Genomic DNA, 19,735 nt, shown 5'->3' with positions numbered 1-19,735 from the left:
AGAGGGCGATTTCAATAAGTACATGGCCCTATTCGGCGAGCCTCTCTCGGAGTCCAAGCGCGAGGCAATCAGGATGCTCTTCCCGGCAGGCTGCGCGATTGACGGCATCCAGCTGGTGGAGGGGGTTGACCTCGAGGTTTAGCCTACCTTAGAGTACCCGCTCTAGGTCGTCCAATCGTTGCCTATGGCCAAGTTTACTAGCTCGCTGTACCTTAGCCCGTTGTTGCTTTTAGTTCCTCTTGTGGTAGTAGCCGGCTTCGTCGTAGTTTTCTTTAGTTTTTTCGCTTCTGTTTTTCTTCCTTCTCGCATAGGAAACCTTTGGTTACCTAGTATTGAGCTGTTTGTTGTTTGGTTCGGTGTTGTCTACTTCCTCTTAATGAAATACGTGCTACACGGCACGTTCGAGAAAAAAATTGAGATACAATTTGTATTTGTCGTGCTTAAATTTGATAAATTTATTGTGGTTGAAATCTATGCATTTGAAATTGAATTGTAAGGTGAAATGATGAAAATGCAGGGTCAATATGTTGAAATTAGAGAGGACAAAAAAGAATATGGGCCGAGATTTAGGGTGTGTTAAAAATGACAGCTAGAAACCAAGGCCTAAAAAAACATAGAGCCCCTACTCAGATAAGTAGGAGGCTAGTTTAGGGGATTAGCGTATTGCTGGACATCTCTAACCAAGAGTTCAGAGTGCAGGCAACGACGTAACGCACGCTTCACTATACGTAGTGCCACACTGCCACTACTATATGGTTGCGCTAACTCTTAACAGCACAACTAAAACTGTGGCCGCCATGAACTTCGCGTGCGTCTTATCCTTAACTAAAATCGGACCACTGAACCTAATTAACAGACGGTCTCTCATCCGGGAGGTACGTCGTCGGTGTGAACTGTAAAGCTAGCAGACTCCAAGCAAGCAACTTTCACGGCCAGAGATACCAGCTGGAGCATCGGGCCACATCGATCGACTGTATTGTACGTGTTCATCATGGGTGCCGCCTCACGTTGTCTAGCCCTCGCCCTCCTGTGCACCAGCTTCCTGTTGGCCAGCGCCGCGGCGTCCAGCGAAATGCTCATGATGACGAACCGGTTCCACGCTTGGCGCGCCGCGCACAACCGGACCTACGCGACCGCCGCGGAGCACCAGCGCCGGTTCGAGGTGTACCGCCGGAACGTGGAGTACATCGAGGCCACGAACCGGCGCGGCGGGCTCTCGTACCAGCTCGGTGAGAACCAGTTCACCGACCTCACGAGCGACGAGTTCCTGGCCGCGTACACCATGCCGCCCGGGCAGGTGCTCGCGGCCCGTGACGAGGCCGTGACGCGGCCGCTCGACGCCGCCACGCGTCGCAACAACAGCTACTCGGACGACGCCTTCGGCCAGGTTCCCTACAGCGTCGACTGGAGGGCCTGGGGTGCTGTGACTCCCATCAAGCACCAAATGACCTGTGGTACGTACGTCAGCAAAAGATGACGCCTTGTCCACGTGCCATGAACATGATAAATATGCATTTGTACCCAGCATCCTCGTGACATGTCCTTGCACTGCAGGCTCTTGCTGGGCGTTCGCCGCGGTGGCGTCGATCGAGAGCCTGTACAAGCTGCGGACGGGCCGTCTCGTCTCCCTGTCAGAGCAGGAGCTCGTGGACTGCGCCTCCCCGCCCAACTACAGATGCGGCAGCGGCGATCCCGCGACGACCATGTGGTGGGTCGCCCGCAACGGCGGCCTCGCCACCGCGTGGGAGTACCCCTACGAGAGCAAGCAGGGGCAGTGCAGGCGCGGCAGGATCCGCCACGGCGCGGCTGTTCCGCCCAACAGCGAGGCCGCGCTGGAGCGCGCCGTGACGCAGCAGCCGGTCGTCGTGTCCATCAACGCCGTCACCTTCCAGCACTACAAGGGCGGGGTGCTGCTGGGCCCCTGCGACGCCGGAATCAACCACGCCGTCACAGTGGTCGGGTACGGCGCCGACGCCGGCGACCACAAGTACTGGATCGTCAAGAACTCGTGGGGCGACGCGTGCGGCGAGAATGGGTACGTGCGCATGGAGAGGCGCGTCAGGGTCAGGGAAGGCTTGTGCGGAATCGCCAGCAGGCCGTCCTACCCGGTGATGTGAGCTCAATGGATAAGAGGCTCAAATAAACTGCAAATCTGCGAGCGAGATGCTTCACTTTCGCCGGTGTGCACTGCACTTCAGCAGGAAACCCTCGAGGCCATATGCCAACGCAATGAAAACTTAGAAATCAGTATGCGTGGTGTCGTCGAAAAGATTGTTGTAGTACGAAGGGGAACCTCGTTGTCTGGTCTAAGATACTCTCGACACCTCAATAGTTTCAACTGCAGGAGTTCAGATGTAAAAATGGAACCATGTTTGCAGAACTGCACTACATTCGACGGCAGCACACCACCCCCCTGCTCCAGCGAGAACCAAATTCTACCACGTATTCCTAGGCGATAACTCTTTCTCCGCTGGCAGCTGCAGCACTTCGCGGATACCTTCACATACCTGCGTGTGGAATTACCAATGGCTAAGCAGTAGGGCACATTAATATCTGGATTTAAGCAGATAACGGCATATGCAAGAACACCTATCATTTACTCAATTCCAAATTATAAGATGATTTGGCTTTTCTAGATTCATATCTTTTGTTATGCACTTAGATATACACTATGTTAAATACATAGTAAAAGCAGCGTATCTAAAAAGACCAAAATATCTTATAATTTGGAACAGAAGGGGTATGATCTACGACATAATGGAACACCTAGACAATTATAATACATTGTACATAGCAATTTGATTTGTGCTTTTATGCTTGCGATGAGATGTGTGTATTCATCTATTTGCCTGCAAAGTGCAAGATTTCCAAGGTTAAAATCTGGACAAATGTTGCTTTAGGGACATCTAAACATGTATATAACATGATTAGAGTATTTAACCATGAAACTTTCTAAAATGAAACATCAACCTATCGATAAATTTTAGTCATGGGAACCCAAAAATGCAGAAGGAAAGTGTTCGACCATAAATGAAACAAACACAGGATCACGCAAAGAGAGAAAACAATAATGCTAGCGGTCAAGCTTAAACAGTGAAGCTTCTCTCTAAGAAGCCTGATGTGTTTCAAGAGTATAATGTGATGACTTCTGGAATCAGACTCCAGGGTACACAATAACACAAATATGAACAATCACTTCAGAAGATCTGCTTAGATTCAGTGGCTAACTTGCTATTGAAATTCAACAGAAAGATGTCTCTTCCATCGCGTAATAAGATACATTAGCACTAACAAGACCATCAAATCTGTGATTATATCCTTTGAGCAAACTGATATCCAACAAAACCTCTCCAGTCAATGCTTAGACTATACTATGACGGATGAGTTGTCTAAACTAGAGGGTTTAGAGATCAATAGAACAATCCCAGACCAGGCTAAAAGAGCATAGGCAACATACCTATTCAACTGTGGACCTGCATTTCACTGTAGCACAGTGTATTAGTGGTTTTGATATGACTATACTTTTATCCTAATAAATGCAGCACTGACCATTCCCCCAGAGCATGTGAAACTATTGATCATTGTTTTTGAGGCGCTGCGGCGACGCGCGGCGCCATACCCCCTTCACAACGCCTAGGCGTTTATGGCGGACGCCTAGGCGACGCCATACGATCATCTTAATATATAATGATACTAAAATTCAGAAGCAAATCATACCTTAATATTGTCAAGTCTTAGCATGTAATACATAATAAATAATGCTACCAGAGTGCTAGTGCACAACGTAAAGTAGCAAAATAGCAAATATGAAATCTCTCATCACTCAATAGCCACAAATTAGTCTCTAATAACATAATATAACTTAATGACTAGTGCTGCAGGGAAAGAAACAGAGGAAGAGGGAAAGAAACAGAGGAAGAGGAGGGAAGCAGAGGAAGAGAAAGAAACAGAGGAAGAGGGAAGCAGAGGAAGAGGAGGGAAGCAAGGCTGCAGAGGAGACCAGAGAGGAGGCAGGGAGCATACGAGGCGAACGGGTATACGGTCGACGGAGGCGGGCGAGCAGGTGCGGACGAGCAGGAGCTACAGGTGCGGTGCGAACGGACCCCTGGTGGACTCGAGCAGCCAGGAGGAGGCCAAGAAGCAGGGCCACCGCCGCCGCCGCCTCTTTTCCTCTCCTCTCTCCGTGAAGCTGCAGCGGCCCGCGCCTGTAGTAAAAGCCCTCGAGCGGGAGGTTTGCCGCGCAACAGCATATATGCGGTCGATTCCCACCCTTTTCCTTCTAGCGCGGACGCGACGCCGTCGATTCCCGCCAGTTTTCATTGCGTCCGCTCGATTCCCCGCCGGATTCCGTCTTCCTCTCGACTTGCTGCTCCGGCGTCCAAGATTGACCATGGACCGCATGCTGGTAACACCATTCCTCTCCAAAATTTCAATGTTCCTCTTCAAATCCAAGCTGATCAGCATCCAGAAAAGCGCCATCATCAGAACAAGTTGCAATAGACAAAGCTAATATACTACAAATAGGAGCTGCAAATGTCCTACCACCGGAACCATGGAAAATTGGAATCAATTGACAGAAGAAAGTTCAGTGGGACTTACAAGGTCTTCTGCTGCTCGAACACCTTGTCACGCTGTGCGATGGCGTTGGCAAGGTCGGGTTTCAACTGCTGGTCCACGAACTTTCTCACTTTCTCCTGCCGCGCCCACGCCTCTGCTGCAGCCATGGCCTGGCTAGTAGTAGTGGGACCAGGATTTTAACAGGGTAGGCCTGTTCGGTATAATTCAATACACAATATCACAACAAAATATTAATCCTATTCAGTATCATGATTGCAATCTATTATATTACATCCTACTGCTAAAGCAAAAGAATAGAATGAATAATGCGGGGCAATTTGATGTTTGGCAGAATCGCTATTTTGGTCCCTCAACTATTACTCGAGGCTCAGTTTCGTCCCTGAACTTTCAAAACGGCCGTTTTAGTCCTCAAACTCTACTTTTAGGCTCAATTTCATCCTAGAACTATAAAGATGATCGTTTTAGTCCTCAAACTTTGCATTTTGGGCTCAATTTCATTTATAAACTATCAAAATGTATTTTGTTCTAGTCCGCAAATACAACTTTAAAGAACAAAATACACTTTGATAGTTTATAAATGAAATTGAGCCCAAAATACAAAGTTTGAGGACTAAAACGATCATCTTTATAGTTCTAGGATGAAATTGAGCCTAAAAGTAGAGTTTGAGGACTAAAACGGCCGTTTTGAAAGTTCAGGGACGAAACTGAGCCTCGAGTAATAGTTGAGGGACCAAAATAACGATTCTGCCAAACATCAAATTGTCCCGCATTATTCATTCTATTCTTTTCCTTTAGCAGTAGGATGTAATATAATAGATTGCAATCATGATACTGAATAGGATTAATATTTTGTTTTGATATTGTGTATTGAATTATACCGAACAGGCCTACCCTGTTAAAATCCTGGTCCCACTACTACTAGCCAGGCCATGGCTACAGCAGAGCCGTGGGCGCGGCAGGAGAAAGTGAGAAAGTTCGAGGAGTTCGTGGACCAGCGGTTGAAACCCGACCTTGCCAACTCCATCGCACAGCGTGACAAGGTGTTCGAGCACCAGAAGACTTTGTAAGTCCCGCTGAACTTTCTTCTGTCAATTGATTCCAATTTTCCATGGTTCTGGTGGTAGGACATTTGCAGGTCCTATTTGTAGTATATTAGCTTTGTCTATTGCAAACAAATCTAAACCTAGACTAAACGGAGTCGTAAGAACAGCGGGAAGGGTGCGGTTAAAACGGTTACGTACCGGATCTGGCGAAATCGACGGCCGATGACGGGTCCAATGAGGCGACGAGGTCGTGAACAACCAGATCAGACTTCAAATCGGCTGGATCCCGGACGCGCAAGGATCCTGTTGAAACGAAAGCGGGATGTCAGAGGTCTTTGACGGCCAGATCCGAAGGGGGGAGGGACGGAAAAGGAGACGACGGCGATGAAATACCTCGGACAAACCGGCAGCGCCGCCAATCGACGACGGGTCGAGGGGGGGGCAGCGCGGATCCCGGCGTTTGCAGTCGATTAACGACCGGAGGGTGTCCGGTTCGAGAGGTGGAGGCGTTGGGGGTGGCGGGGAGCGGCGGACGGAGACACGCAGCGCCGCAAGGACTGGAACCCTAGCGGGCGAGCGAATGGGAGAGAGGGAAACGACACGGCGCCGTCGGAGGCGTGTATAGCAGCCGAACGGCTAGTCACTGGATTTCTACTTTCTATAGTACATATTTTGAAACATATCATTTTATGTCTGTGGGCTGCAAAGGTATCCCCATTCACAAATCACCTCATCAGCAGTCAAGTGTACCCAGTATATACTTAGTAGACCAGTTCAAAATTGCTCCTTTTTTCACGAGAATATGCAAGAGAGGTGTGCGTCAATACGGTAAGCAAGAAAATTAGAGATTTACAACCAAATACGTATACTTTTTTTCACACAAAAAAAAGAAAACTCAAGACAGCACACTTATCGAATTCATCAGGGATTGGGTCAAAATTGTAAAGCAGAGAGAGGAAAAAAACAGAGCACAAGGGGGGCGGGGGGGGTGCACAAGGGCATGCCAGCGGTGTCAGTGAAGAGGGGGGGGAGAAGCATCTGCTACTGCGTGAGCGCGAGAGGACGGGGGAGAGAGTAGCTGCGGGCATGCTGCCTCGCGCGAGGAGGGCCCAGGACAGAGATGGATGGGGAGAAAGAGGTGGAGGTACCTGTAGAGCGCCGCCGCGCCTGGGACGGAGGAGGGGGGACCGCTGAATCCCTTCGCCGGTGGCGCGCCACCGGTCACCGTCGCCCGCGTGCCGCTGCTAGGGTTAGCCGGTAGGGAGAGGTCGAGACTCGACGAGAAGGGACGGCGTTGGTCGATTGGGACGGGATCGGGAGATGGCTTGGTCGGCGACTGGGGAATCGGGTTGGGTCGGAGTTCTGGGCAGGCTGTTGACCCAGTTTCGCGAGCCTCATGTGTTGGGCTGGGCCGTTATTCTTTACTTTCTGTGGTTCGGCCGGACGAAAAGAAAGAAAGAAAAACTTTCTAAGTCGTTCGATTCTCCGGATCATGAATAAAACCATTTTTTTTCATACCTCGCTTTTTAAGTTTTTTTAATAGCAAACGTGTCCATAGTTTACATGGAACGTGTAGTTTATTGCACAATCACTTATTTGGAGATCAGAAATTTTTATTCAACTCCCATGATATGTTCAAGAATACGTGGCTACAAATACACTCTTATTTTATATTTTTCTTCTCACCACTACTTCCTTTTCTCTTCACGTCAATTTATTTGATACATTATACTTGGACCGAGAAACCAAATACACTTCCGTACAGAACAATCTGTCCAACTGGATATAATATATTAGGTATAGATATTTAACAGTATAGGGTGGGACACGAGGGTAATTTAGGAAGAAAAAAGAAACAGGACAAAAGAAGGGCAGTTTGAAAAATAAAAAACAGTTAAAATAAATGCTTCCCTCTTTAGTATCAGATGGAGATTTGTAAACCAATTTGCAAGTTTGTCTAATGTGACACTACATCAATCATGCTACGTAGCACCACTCTAACTAAGAAGGGTAAATAGGACTGCATTGATAATTCGAAATTAATATATTTTGTAAGCCGATTTGCTCCATAAACTATTAATTGGTGCCACTTAGATGGTTGATATGATGCGACGTTGGGGAAAAAATCCAGCATGTTAAAATTTAAGATGGGACAAAAATATGTTTTATAGACGAGAGAGAAAAAACGAGCAACCCTTTAAGATCGAGGGGTCAAAGACTTTTTTTAACCCAAAATCCAACGAGACGCATCGGCAGCCAAGGAAGTCCATTTTCTCTAGCTTAGGGCATGTTTGATCAGTTTCGGATTTTTAAAAACCAGTTTTTGCCTCTAGTTTTCAAAATCTAGATTCTGAGTAAAAATTGGTAGGGTTTTTAAATCCCTTAGTTTATAAGAATCTGGCTTCATTTATTGCTCTATAGGTCACAAAACCTAGCAAAAGTTGGGTATCAACAGCTTCCTAGTTTTTAAGAATCTGGCAAAAACTGGCAGCAAAAACTGAGGGTGTTTGGATTCCACACAGTTTCTAAAAGTCAGATTCTTAGAAACTGGCAAAAACTTGAGAAATCCAAACAGGGCCTCAGTGCCTTAGTGGCCCATTTGTGCAGGTCTTCAGAAAGGACCTACATGGGCAAAAAGTCCACATTACCTCCCTCAACTTTTACGAAAGTCTACTTTTCCTCCCTGAACTTTAAAATTGGGTACACCACGTCCCTGAACTTTTAAAACCGTTCGTTTTACCTCTCTAACCAGATATCAACGGTTTACAAAGGCGATTTTGTCTTTTTCTTTTTTATTTATTTTGACTAAATATTTGAAGAATCATAGTAAATCACAAAAAAATCATAAAATTGAAAATCCAATTTTGTTAGACTCCACATGATTAGATCTACACAGTGAATATATAATATGATATGTTTTAGTATAAATTTTTTGCTATAGCTTTAGATTTATGCTTTTCTGTAATTAATTCATAGCTGCAGCTTCTATGGTCCAATTATGGTGAAATTTTTATGGTGGGCTAATTATTGTATGCTTGAATTGTAGTAAAAATTTGATACTCATTGGATCATGTATAACTTAGTTATAGATTTATAAACTTTTTAACAAGCATAAACCTAAATAAATTTGTAGAATGGAGAGAGGAACTTTATAATCAAAGAAACAAATAAAACTACTCTAAAAATATTTTTAAGTAAAAAAACAAATTAATGAAAAAAGACAGGGACCCATGACTACTGGATTCAGGTTCTGAGGCACTCGGCAAAGGCCAAATTGCACTCGGCAAAGAACACACGGCAAAAAATTGATCGGTAAAGTCCTCTTTGCCGATTGTCTTTTATTGGGCACTCAGCAAAGGCTTTGCCGAGAGCCTCGAGGGCACTCGGCAAAGAAAAGCGACCGTCACGGCGCCAGCCCCGTTGACGGTCGTTTTGCCGAGTGCCAACCCTGCAGGCACTCGGCAAAGATTTTTTATTTTTTTTTTAAAAAAATATTTGCCAAGTGCACTCTATCCAGCCCTTGGCAAAGATGTTTTATTTTTTTCCTAAAAATTCTTTGCCGAGTGCCCCCTGGCCGGCGCTCGGCAAAGTTTGAATTTTTTTTTTAAAAAAATTCTTTGCCGAGTGCCCTCTGGCCGGCACTCGGCAAAGTTTGAATTTTTTTAAAAAAATCTTTGCCGAGTGCCCTCTGGCCGGCACTCGGCAAAGTTTGAATTTTTTTTAAAAAAAAATTCTTTGTCGTGTACCAACTTGTCAGGATTGTACTGTTTGCCATTTTCGTGTCATGTCATCTGTTTCGCTGATTCCTCGGTCATGTATAGCCATTGAATCCTCGGTAGGAACGGAAGGTACCGTAGGGTTTTCACGGGGATCGTAAGTTGCCTCTTCTGGCCATCATCAGAGTCTACCTCCAGGTACCTGGAGGATTTACACTTTGGACAAAACTTTGCATGCTCGTGTTCTTTCCTAAATAGGAGGCACCCCTTCAGACAAGCATGTATCTATTCATACGGCATCTTAAGTGCACGAAGGAGTTTCTGTGACTCGTACATGCTCTTTGGCAGAATGTGGCCCTCCGGAAGCAGGGTGCCAATCACGGCCAACATCTTATCAAAGCCTTCTCGACTCAAGTTTAACTCGGACTTCAACCCCATTAAGCGTCCAATAGCATCCAGTTGAGACACTGTTGACCGATCGTGAAGGAGTTTCTGTGCCGAGTCCATCATGTCGTAGAACGCCTGTGCGGCTGCCTCCATCTTCTCCTTCTCATGTCCCTCATCGAACTGTCCTTGGTGAAAGTTATCTAACATGTCTGCTACCCCGACATCAGCATCAAAAGCCTCCACCCGTGGTCTCACCACCTCCTCTCTCATACGATGGGCTTCATGGTGGACCCACCAGGTGTAGTCCGGCGTAAATCCATTCTTCACAAGATGTTTACCCATTTCCACCTTGTTTACCCTTCTCCTGTTTCCACATTTGCTGCAGGGACACAAAATTAGGCAATGTCCTTTAGCAGCCTTGCCAAATGCACTGTTCAAGAAAGCATCGGTCTTGTTCATCCATTCCGTGGTGTAATCACTCTGACTTCTCCAGCCCGTGTACATCCACTAACGGTCATCCATCCTCTAACATATATATCAACGAGTAATATAACCATCAATTGCATCTACATGGTGTTCCTACTGTCTAATATGTGAGGATATGTCCTAATCCCACCCGCGGATGCGTAGATGAGGTTAATTTCCATGCTCTACTTCTATCTGAGACAGAATTTCGGTAGCACCTCCCCGCTGTTCTCCAGATACACGTCCTGCAAAAGAAAAGTGCGTATCCGGAGAACAACAGGGATGTGATGCCGAAACTCTATCTCGGACCGAAGCAGATCATGGAAACTAATCCATCTACGCATCTGCGGGCTGTCCAAAAAACGTGAACAATCCGAAATAGATACGGTCATAGATATACAAAGATCTGCATACCTCCAACTATATCTCTTTCAAACGGAAGACGCCTAACTGGGTTACGCGATCTACGACCATGATACGGAAAGAGGGGTTGTACCTAGGGTGGCGGTGGAGTCAGGCTAGCGGGGCCGTGGCGAGTCGGTGCAGTGGCGAGGCGACGCGATGCAGGCAGACCGACACGGCGACGGGAACTCCGACTCGGCTCCGACGGGCTCTTCTCTACAAAAATGGAACAAAATACTGTCATTTAAAAAAAAATCAGCAGAACCTCCCCTACACGGTGAGGTTTCCAAAACCTGCAAAAAAACAACGGCACGATGGTCGACAAGCACATATGTCTCAAGAGAAGCCATGTAGTTTGGATATCAATCCACGCAGAAGAATATATCCAAGTAGTACCACTACTTCTACTACTACTTCCACTATTGCTACTACTACCACTAGTTCTACTACTACTACCACTATTGCTACTACTACTACCACTAGTTCTACTACTACTACTACCACTACTACTACTACCACTAGTTCTACTACTACTACCACTAGTTCTACTACCACCACCACTACTACTACCACTAGCACTACTACTACTACAACTAATACTCCTACAACTATCACTACCACGACAACAAGAGAGAGGGCATACCTGACGGGCGCCGAGGGTAGGGGCGAGCGGCGTCGGGGTCGGGGTCGCCGGAGTCGGGAACGGCGGCGTCGGGGCGGGCGGTCCACGGGGCACGGCCGGGGGCAGGGCTGGCCCCTCCTCCTCCCCTCCTCCCCCTCCTCCTCCTCGCCTCCTCCTCGCCTCCTCCCCCTCCTCCTCCCCTCCTCCACTCGCCGGCGTTGGCGGGCCGACGTGGGCGAGATGGCCACGCTCGGCCACACACGAGCACGGGGGCGGGGGCTGGGGCTGGCGGGGGCGGGGGGCAGGCGCCGGCGCGCGGCGCAGGGAGGGGCTGCGGCGCGCGGCGTTGGCGGCGGCCCGCGCGGGGGCGGCCGCGGGCACGGCGCACGGGGAGGGGAGGGCGGCGCGCGGCGCGGGGACGGCCGGGAGCGGCGGCGCGGGGCGGCGTTGGCCGGGAGCGGCGCGCGCGGGGGCTGTCTGTCTGTGTCAAGTTAACAAAGGTTATGAGAGTTGCACATCATGTCTCAGTTGTAGCACGCTAATCCAAGAAACCTACTTCAAAAAACAAAATTACTATAGGCATATGAAATGTGGACCAGATTATTGTGCAAGCCATAAAGACTGGTGAATGTACCATCAAACTCAAAGAACTAAGTAGGTAAACAAAAAAATGAGTAAAGCATGGGTCGAATTGCGGCTTAAAGGACCTTCAAGAGAGGCAAATCGATTGTTTGCCTCATTTCATATAAAAACTTCAGCCCTATCAAGCTTCATATTCATAACCACAAAAACAGCCACCAACAAAGCAGATCAAAACAATCGATGCCTAACTGATAGTTACAAGTGAAATATAACAAATATCCATGTTTTGTCATTCATCATATAATACATGTGAAATTAATAGAAATTAAAATAATTAGGCACAAACCTGGCAAGCTACTAGGGGCATGAGCAGGTGACATCAGTTTCTGAATTTGTGTCACTTGAAGGGGCTGGTGAAGGAGCGTCACCGATATGTAGCCTCTCCCACAACTCTGAACAGTTAGTTTTCCAAAAGCCAATCTTTTCATTGTGACGGTCATAGGTCACAAGTGTATTACGAACAATGATGCCTGCCATTAAGGTCATTACTTTAGCTACTCAAAATGGCTAAGTTTCTAAATGCATAAAATAATAAACTGTTGTCATGATCTTGTAATAGAAACAGACTATTTTTACTACAGCCTTTGAATGAATCAAGAAAATCAAGAACCTTTCATTCAGACAATTGTTATAGCCAAGCAAACATATTTAAATAAACAAACCTCATAGCAACAGAAAGAACAAGCAAAAGAATATGTAGACCTCATAGCACATAGTAACAACTAACAACAGACTCATGTTTTTCTTCACCATTATGGAGGGAGGGAGGGAGATTTCTATATCCTAAATCATTTTAGTTTTCAACCGCGGCTACCATTATAGAGAAAGCTACATCAGTAGGCTCAAGTTTTGATCACAACTACATAAACATAATAAAAAACATAAAAAACTAAATATGCCAGGTTGTCTGAAATATAGAAATAATAAATAAAGAATACTAGTTTGCTTGTTTCCTTTAGCAGAAAATGGTATTTATGCCTTTCATAACGAAGACTAAGCTTGCGCATCTATGCCAGATTGCCAGTCAGATTTTGTGCGACAATCATGCTTTCAGAAGCATGCTGTACACTATTGGATTGAATGAGTAGGGGCAAGAGATGCTACTCTGAAGAAATAAGCAAATATTGACAGTGAAATGCAGTGCTCAGATTTAATAATTTTAATTAGTTATTCATCTCATAAAGTTTGAATAAATCAAGCTAACAGAAAATACATATATTAAGATCATATATAAGGAGAGAACATGCTAAATTTTTCTTCCAAGCCAGTCAACTAAGTATACAAAAAAATCCATTATGCAAGTGTATAAGCAGGTCAGAGTAACACTGCATATCATATTATTCACTCAACCTTTGCTAATAACATTTAATATGCAAGATAAGATCCGAAAGCGCTGCATAGAAGGATGCAATCTAATATTGGTTGTAATTCTACAGAATAAGTCTGTAAGCTTGTGCACTTTATAAGCCAATATATGTAAAAAGAGAGTCCAGTAAATATTGAGGAATGACAATTCACCAATAGCCCAGCAAATTGTACAAGATGTAAAGCAAATGGCAGTAGTAAGAAGTGCAAAGATCATAACACTTGCTTCACTTCCTCTGAAAGTTGAGTGTCTAACCTCCTAATAGTGTTGTTGGATCTTTACCATTTTGGAATACACCCAAGCAATAAGCCCCATCAACTTTGGAGTGCTGCATTTCAGAATTGAAGGGAAGACACAGTACGTAACATGAGTAGACAACACCGACAGACAAATTAGACAAACATTATCTCAATTGATTTAAATAGATATGAGTTCACAATTTCTCCTACCCGGAATAAATAATTTTCAGGTGTAAGTGAGAGCTTCTGTCCATTTCCAAATACCATGTCAACATCTGGAAATACCTCATGTAGCTTCGAAACATTCCTGGAAGCAAGACCATAAATATTTAAGTTCTACACAAGCATCATGGAGCGTATTATAAGAACACTGAGAATGAGAAACAAATTTTAATCATGGTGCGAAAGTCACCTTCCAGCACCTGCAAAGCAGATATCCTTATAATTTGGATCAGGGCCACGAATTTTCTTGAGAGAATGCACTTTACTTGTCACCTATCAATTGAAACATAGAATCAGTAAACATATTTCTTCAGGAACATAACCACCACTCATTCATTTTTAAGAACAAGATACACCGGTGGTCATTAAACTTGTCCAAGGTGTCATCTAGGTCCCTAAAGCCTAAACTCTTAAAATGCAGATCCGAACCCTTGAACATGCTGAGTATCACTCAAGATCCAATCACTTTAATTAGCATGAACACACAGCCCAGAACCAACTTGCAGGTGACGTAAGAAAGTACATTGGTTATGCAGATTTGGACCTTCAGGGGAACAATTAAGAGATATATGGATCTCAAATGGCACAATTAACAACTTTAATTCCCCAGACCAGAATTTCAAGACTTAAAGGACTTAGACATCACAGGGCAAGTTTGAGGACTGCCCAGGTACTTAGAAGGCATTTGGTTCGGCCTTTACAGCGACATCAGTTTCCGTTGTTTTCTATTTGTTTCGGTCGGCCCACAACAGATCACAGTGTAATCAGATACTGGGCCACACAACCTCGTTACCACTCCCCAACCGGGGTTATCCGATCCCGCAAGGCCGACACAGCGTCATGGAAATGAAAAAACGCTCCCAAAGCCAACCAAACAAAAGACATTTTTAAGTTCCCTGCAACAGCTACCACCAGCAGCTGATTACGTTGCTGTTACCGCACCCAGCGTGGAACCAAACAGCACCTTAGTCTTTTCAAAATTAGTTAAAGTAGGACCAAGACAAAGACACTCAGCTCCGGTGACATGCAAAACCAACAACAACAAAGCCTTTTAGTCCCTAGCAAATTAGGACTTGGGGTAGGCAAGAGTTGAAACCCACCATGAGCCACCAATGAAAAGGGAAAAGAAAGTATATATATATAGTACAGGGCATCAATATTAGATATATTAATAGGGGATATGACATGCAAAACCAAACAAAACAAAAAGGAATTGTAGGTGCACCAGTCAACAGTGTCCTTGTAATCCAGAAGTTCGTTTGTAAAGCAACAGCCAAGAGAATAAGAGAAAAAGGAGGGATACAGTTATTAGCTAATGGACATGAAAAGGCGTCAAGGAGAAAAAGCAGGTTGTGCTAAAGTAGAAGTTTGATTCTATCTAGGGAAGTGTAAACTTATCTAGGTGTCATTAAGATGTTTAACTTCTTTTATGCAAGGCGGAAAAGTAAAAAAAATGGCACTAGTGCAGTTTTAGCCACAAATACTATTGATAGCTTCTGAAGCTAGACTGCCTTTTTTACATGGTACATTGCAAAAACTGAACTCCAAGCAAATTGATGTCACATGAAGGAAAAATAACTACAATAGAACAAAGATCCAAGAGAAAAGGTATGGACGTGTAAATAGCTTACAGCATCTCTAAAAGCCACGAAAGCTTGCTCTGGCAAATAAGCATATGTGGTCCCACTATCCAAAACAGTCCCATGCTTGCTGTCGAAGATCCTTGAATCTACCCGCAGTGCCTTTCCAGCAACATGTATTTCCTTTAACTCAATGTTGTAATATGGACTGTTGCCAATTTAAGATTAGCTAATAAAAATATGTACCACAAAAAGAATAAGGATCGGTTATCATATAGGAAACCATACATTACCTGCGGAGAGGGTCTGAATGTGAAAAAAACCATGTCAGAAGGAGCAGGCACTCCACCAAGCACCATAGCGCCACCACCAATATCCATACCGCCATAGCACAATGAGAATGAATCGCTTATGACACCCTTTTCAACAAGCTGATCCATTATGCTAAGTTGACCACGACCGAGGCCCATTATACCATCAGCATGCTGACTGAACAAATCTCCAGTTTCAGAATTTTCACAGCCAAAAACAGCACGCTGTGGCTTAAGTTCACTTTCTCTGCCAAAAGGCACAATGTCCTCACCAAGCACTCCACTGCTGGAGCTCATTTCAGCATACTGCCTCTCATAAGTGCACTGTTTTTTGTCACTGTCACAAGTACAATCGACATTGCATTTTACTGGTGAATATGAACTGGAGAGATCAGGTTGAAATCGTGGATCCTACATCAACCAAACTTCAGATTATCTTACTGTAGATTAATTAATTTCTAGGCAATAAAAAAAAATCTTAACACTAGTAGAGACTAGATAATAACAGTGATCTCCAAGACAAAAAAATATTGATTCATACTCAAGGTATGGCATATATGGTAACACACAGAGTTTCATGTGTTTCGACTTTCGAATTATTATATATTATATACATCAAGGCCGAGAAATACATGCTCATATGATCTTCAGCCTTTTGGACATTACAATGTAAAACATAAGATCATTTCAGATACAATACTTTACATGCCTCGGCAATGATGTATTGATGTGAGTGATTCATTCAATGAACACAAGATCCACTAAGTAAAGGTGGTGGTAAAACAATGATGATGGATCCCAAGCCATCAGTCCATTTGCAAAGTTGCATCAAAGCTGCAAAAGAATAATCTAGCATCTGAGAAGGGCCTTCAGTTCAGTCAAAACTATATTGTGTGCTAGCAATATCGACGGGCAGCTCAATTTGTTCAAATGCTAAGATTTGTCTCCTGATTTACATTCAAAAATGATGATGTGTGGTGATGTCATGACATACCATTGTAAAGCCCTAACCAATGTATGTTTTGTCTTTAGATTTTATTTTTAATTAATTCACATTCAACAATATATCACACACTAATGGGATGTTAGCAAAGTACTTTAAAATACAAACTATCTCATGGATAACCATTCCAAAGACAGTGCAAAAGAAGTCTGAACATGTACTGGAGATGTAGTATATTTTCCATTGTGCAGAGATGTATTTTCGAAATGGATAATGAATTAATTATAGCATCTACTTCCTCTGATAAAAAAATATTTTACGTATTTGACTTTGTACAATCTTCAATGCATATCTTTGACCACTAATTTCTTCTAGTATACATTCTTAAAATCCTTTAGATTGAAGAGATTTTGCAAGTATTTTGAATACAAATCTACACATCTAACTTGCAGGTTTCCAAACTAAATAAGTTAATAGTTATTGGTGTTTGTAGTTTTTAAGGTTTGACCAAATGTTGTCCTAAACATGTTTTTATGACTGGAGGGAGTATCAAATTTCAATATGGTTGAGCAATACTATACCTTGAGTAGAAAAAGAGTGTTCAAGGACAAAAAAGGTTACACAGGTATGACCAAACCAGACACCTGTCATTTGTTGGCAATATATGTGGGACCCACTTAATATTGAGAGAAAGTTAAGCAGTTGTCTAACAATTGATCACGACAAAAACAAGGTCATTGGTTGGCAATCCAATGTTATAGGTTCTGGCCAAGATTGGCAGGGTACATGTTGGGAAGTGTGGACAATAGACTATGCATTTCAGGAATCGACCATTTAGAAAAGCAAATAAATTCTGGCCGAAGCCATGTCCCACATCCTCAGTCAATACGAGGACAATTTATCACCAACCCATAACTAAATTGCAACTCCCTAATCTACCTGCAAATGAAAATGATAATCTTCAGAAAGTTAAGAGTTTATATATGCCCATGTGCATCAAGTAGTCTCAGAAACCCATATAATTCGCATACCATTAATTAGCTAAGTTCACTAGTCCAGCTTCGCAACTTGGGTTCACATATTCATGCGTGCTATCATCCTAATCAATAATATCATCTCACAAGTTCCTAGCTGATAGCTGAGCAGAGAAGCAAAAGAACAAAGTCCCACCTGGTGGTTGCCGCACTGCTCGCAGGAGGCGCAGGGCACGTAGGTGACGGTGCTCCCGGAGTCAACGATCAGCGCGAACTCCTGCGGGGGCGTCCCGATGTACAGCCTCGTCGTGTACTACCTGAACCACCACCACGACACGCAGCAGCCTCCCGGCTCAGATCCAACAGAGCAAGCAAACAAAGAAACAAAAAAAATTGGGGGAAAACAACAGCGTAAAGAAACGAACTGTACCGACCCGTTGGTGAAGAGATCGTCGTGGAGGCGCATGCGCGCGTTGGGGTGCGCCCCGTCGCCGAGCCCGCGCCGCGACGAGGCGGCGAGCCGGCTGGCGTTGGGGTACGAGCGCGTGAGCGGGAGGAACAGCGGCGGCCCCGGCGCGGGCCGATCGGGGGATCCAGCGGCGGCCCCGGACGCGGCGGCCAGGAGGAGGATGGTGATGGCGGCGGCGGCGAGGGCCTGGAGGCCTCGTCGCGCGGGGAATGACGGGGGGGAGGGAGGGTGTGGGGGGAGAGGTCGTCGCGCCGAGGGGGGCGAAGCCGGGCCGAGGCGACGACTCGTTAGAAGAGGGAGGCGAGTGGAGGGGTAATTCGGTAATTCACAGTACCATCGCGGGCCCCGTCCGGCACGTCGGATATTGGAGTGTTTTGCTTACCGTTGCAGTTGCAGATCGCCTCGCAGATCCTTCGTATTACCCGACCTGATTAGTGGGGTCTACACTTCTGGGGCCCACGAGTCGGTGGCTCAGGCGTGGCCGCGTGGGACTGTCACTGGATAGGGCGGGTAAGACTGTCTCCAACGGCGACCACTCAAACCCAACACCCATTTAGGAGTTTGGGGCGCCAACAGTAAAAAAGGGCTTGACCCATTTTCTTCCTTCTCCGACAACCCATTCTTCCTCTTCTTCGTCGGCGGCGTGGGCTTCGGAGCAGCGGCGGTGGCCGCATGCCTGCGACCAGGGCACTAGGAGCGGCGGCGGTGCCCGCACGCCTGCGGCCTGCAGGGCCGGGCAGGACCAGATCCACACAGGCTCCGCGCGGCTCCTCCGGCGAGCACAGGCTCCGGCGGCTCCTCCGGCGCGGGCCCGCTGCTCCTCTCCACGCCGGCCGCACCCACGCCCCACCCCGCTCCTCGCCTCGACCTGCTCCCCGTATCGCCCGCCGACCGCGGACTCGCCTGGAAGCACTGGCGGCTCGCCATAGCAGGCTCGCCTCGCCGAGCTGACCGCGCCGTCGAGGGCCGCGCTGTCGACCAGGGAGGTGGAGGGGGAGGCCACCGCGCGTCGACCAGGGAGGAGGAGGGGTCGGCCGCTCCACGCCGCTCGCCTCGCCGCCGGCCGCTCCACGCTGCGGGGCCCACCGCTACGGGCACGCCAGAGGTTTGCGTCGTCGTTCAACGAGGACGCATTTTTGCGTTTCGGTGCAGCAGGGACGCAAAATGCGTAGCCTTTTGGGTCTTCCGTTGGAGAGGTTTTTTTTACCTAAATACCCTGTGCACGCCGCATTTTGGGTTTGGGTTGCTTTGTTGGAGATAGCCTAAGCTGGGTCTCGTCTTTTTTTCAGTCGCTGCACAGCAGTGGTAGAGTGGAAGGACGGGCGTTCACGAGACGAGCACGATCACACAAACTGACTTTGACAACCGGGAAAGGCAGATTTCCTGTTCCATAAGCTATGACTGAAAGTACCGTTGATTGATTTATTATGAGAGAAAAATACTATTTTTTAACTAAAAAAATATGGCTTATAAACCAGACGAGAGCCGGAGAGGGAGATAGATGCCTGTGGGTCCGCTTTGAAAGCCGAACTTGCGTGGCTTTTCAGTTCAGGCCTCCATGCTCCAGCACAGTTTCAGCAAATTTTTATGCAGATCAGAAAGTTCTCACTTTCAGAGGTCTCTTTACAATAAGGGAGACAAAATGGCATCATGCTTTTCATGCACACAAGTTGTGTCAGATCTGCAAGTACTACAAGGCATGTCAACTGCAAGTAGAGAATATTATTCGTTTAAGATTGTCAGATGTGCAAGCTTCGCAAAGTTTTGCACTTAGGC

At 45.9% G+C, this 19,735-nt stretch overlaps 3 protein-coding genes and 1 pseudogene across 4 annotated transcripts in view; 1 reads left to right on the top strand and 3 right to left on the bottom strand.

The window, feature by feature from the left end:
• The first annotated feature begins 888 nt into the window (after window positions 1-888).
• Window positions 889-2,491, top strand: LOC136542562 (fruit bromelain-like). Its single transcript, XM_066535064.1, has 2 exons — window positions 889-1,454; window positions 1,555-2,491. Exons 1-2 carry the CDS (start codon window positions 992-994, stop codon window positions 2,115-2,117), a joined length of 1,026 nt encoding a protein of 341 aa, XP_066391161.1. The 5' UTR covers window positions 889-991; the 3' UTR covers window positions 2,118-2,491.
• Window positions 2,436-19,735, bottom strand: part of LOC136544519 (uncharacterized) — a 121,102-nt gene continuing 103,802 nt past the window's right edge. The window contains exon 4 of the mRNA XM_066536656.1: window positions 2,436-2,507. Coding sequence (XP_066392753.1) covers window positions 2,436-2,507 — 72 coding nt within the window. The remainder of the gene's footprint in view (window positions 2,508-19,735) is intronic.
• LOC136542563 (uncharacterized) lies at window positions 3,233-11,685 on the bottom strand. Of its 2 annotated transcripts, XM_066535065.1 has the most exons (4): window positions 11,235-11,685; window positions 10,686-10,807; window positions 4,600-4,768; window positions 3,233-4,453 (listed from the first exon to the last, which is right to left on the bottom strand). In XM_066535065.1, the coding sequence occupies exons 3-4, from the start codon at window positions 4,722-4,724 to the stop codon at window positions 4,081-4,083; spliced, it is 498 nt and encodes a 165-aa protein (XP_066391162.1). In that variant the 5' UTR covers window positions 4,725-4,768; window positions 10,686-10,807; window positions 11,235-11,685; the 3' UTR covers window positions 3,233-4,080. The 2 variants fall into 2 exon arrangements, 1 of the variants encoding a protein (XP_066391162.1); XR_010780727.1 differs by lacking the exons at window positions 4,600-4,768; window positions 10,686-10,807; window positions 11,235-11,685 and adding exons at window positions 5,820-5,924; window positions 6,015-9,134.
• LOC136542918 (aspartic proteinase 36-like) lies at window positions 7,348-18,886 on the bottom strand (annotated as a pseudogene).

Source organism: Miscanthus floridulus, chromosome 3 (assembly GCF_019320115.1).
Source record: "Miscanthus floridulus cultivar M001 chromosome 3, ASM1932011v1, whole genome shotgun sequence".
Lineage (NCBI taxonomy): Eukaryota > Viridiplantae > Streptophyta > Magnoliopsida > Poales > Poaceae > Miscanthus > Miscanthus floridulus.
This window is presented reverse-complemented; position numbering and strand designations above follow the sequence as displayed.

Excerpts from the sequence above, each read along its gene's own strand:
- LOC136542562 (XM_066535064.1), top strand. The coding sequence starts at position 992 with ATGGGTGCCGCCTCACGTTGTCTAGCCCTCGCCCTCCTGTGCACCAGC. Across the intron at positions 1,455-1,554 it reads CAAGCACCAAATGACCTGTG|GCTCTTGCTGGGCGTTCGCC; the intron begins GTACGTACGTCA and ends CTTGCACTGCAG.
- LOC136542563 (XM_066535065.1), bottom strand. The coding sequence starts at position 4,724 with ATGGCTGCAGCAGAGGCGTGGGCGCGGCAGGAGAAAGTGAGAAAGTTC. Across the intron at positions 4,454-4,599 it reads TTCGAGCAGCAGAAGACCTT|CTTGGATTTGAAGAGGAACA; the intron begins GTAAGTCCCACT and ends GATGCTGATCAG.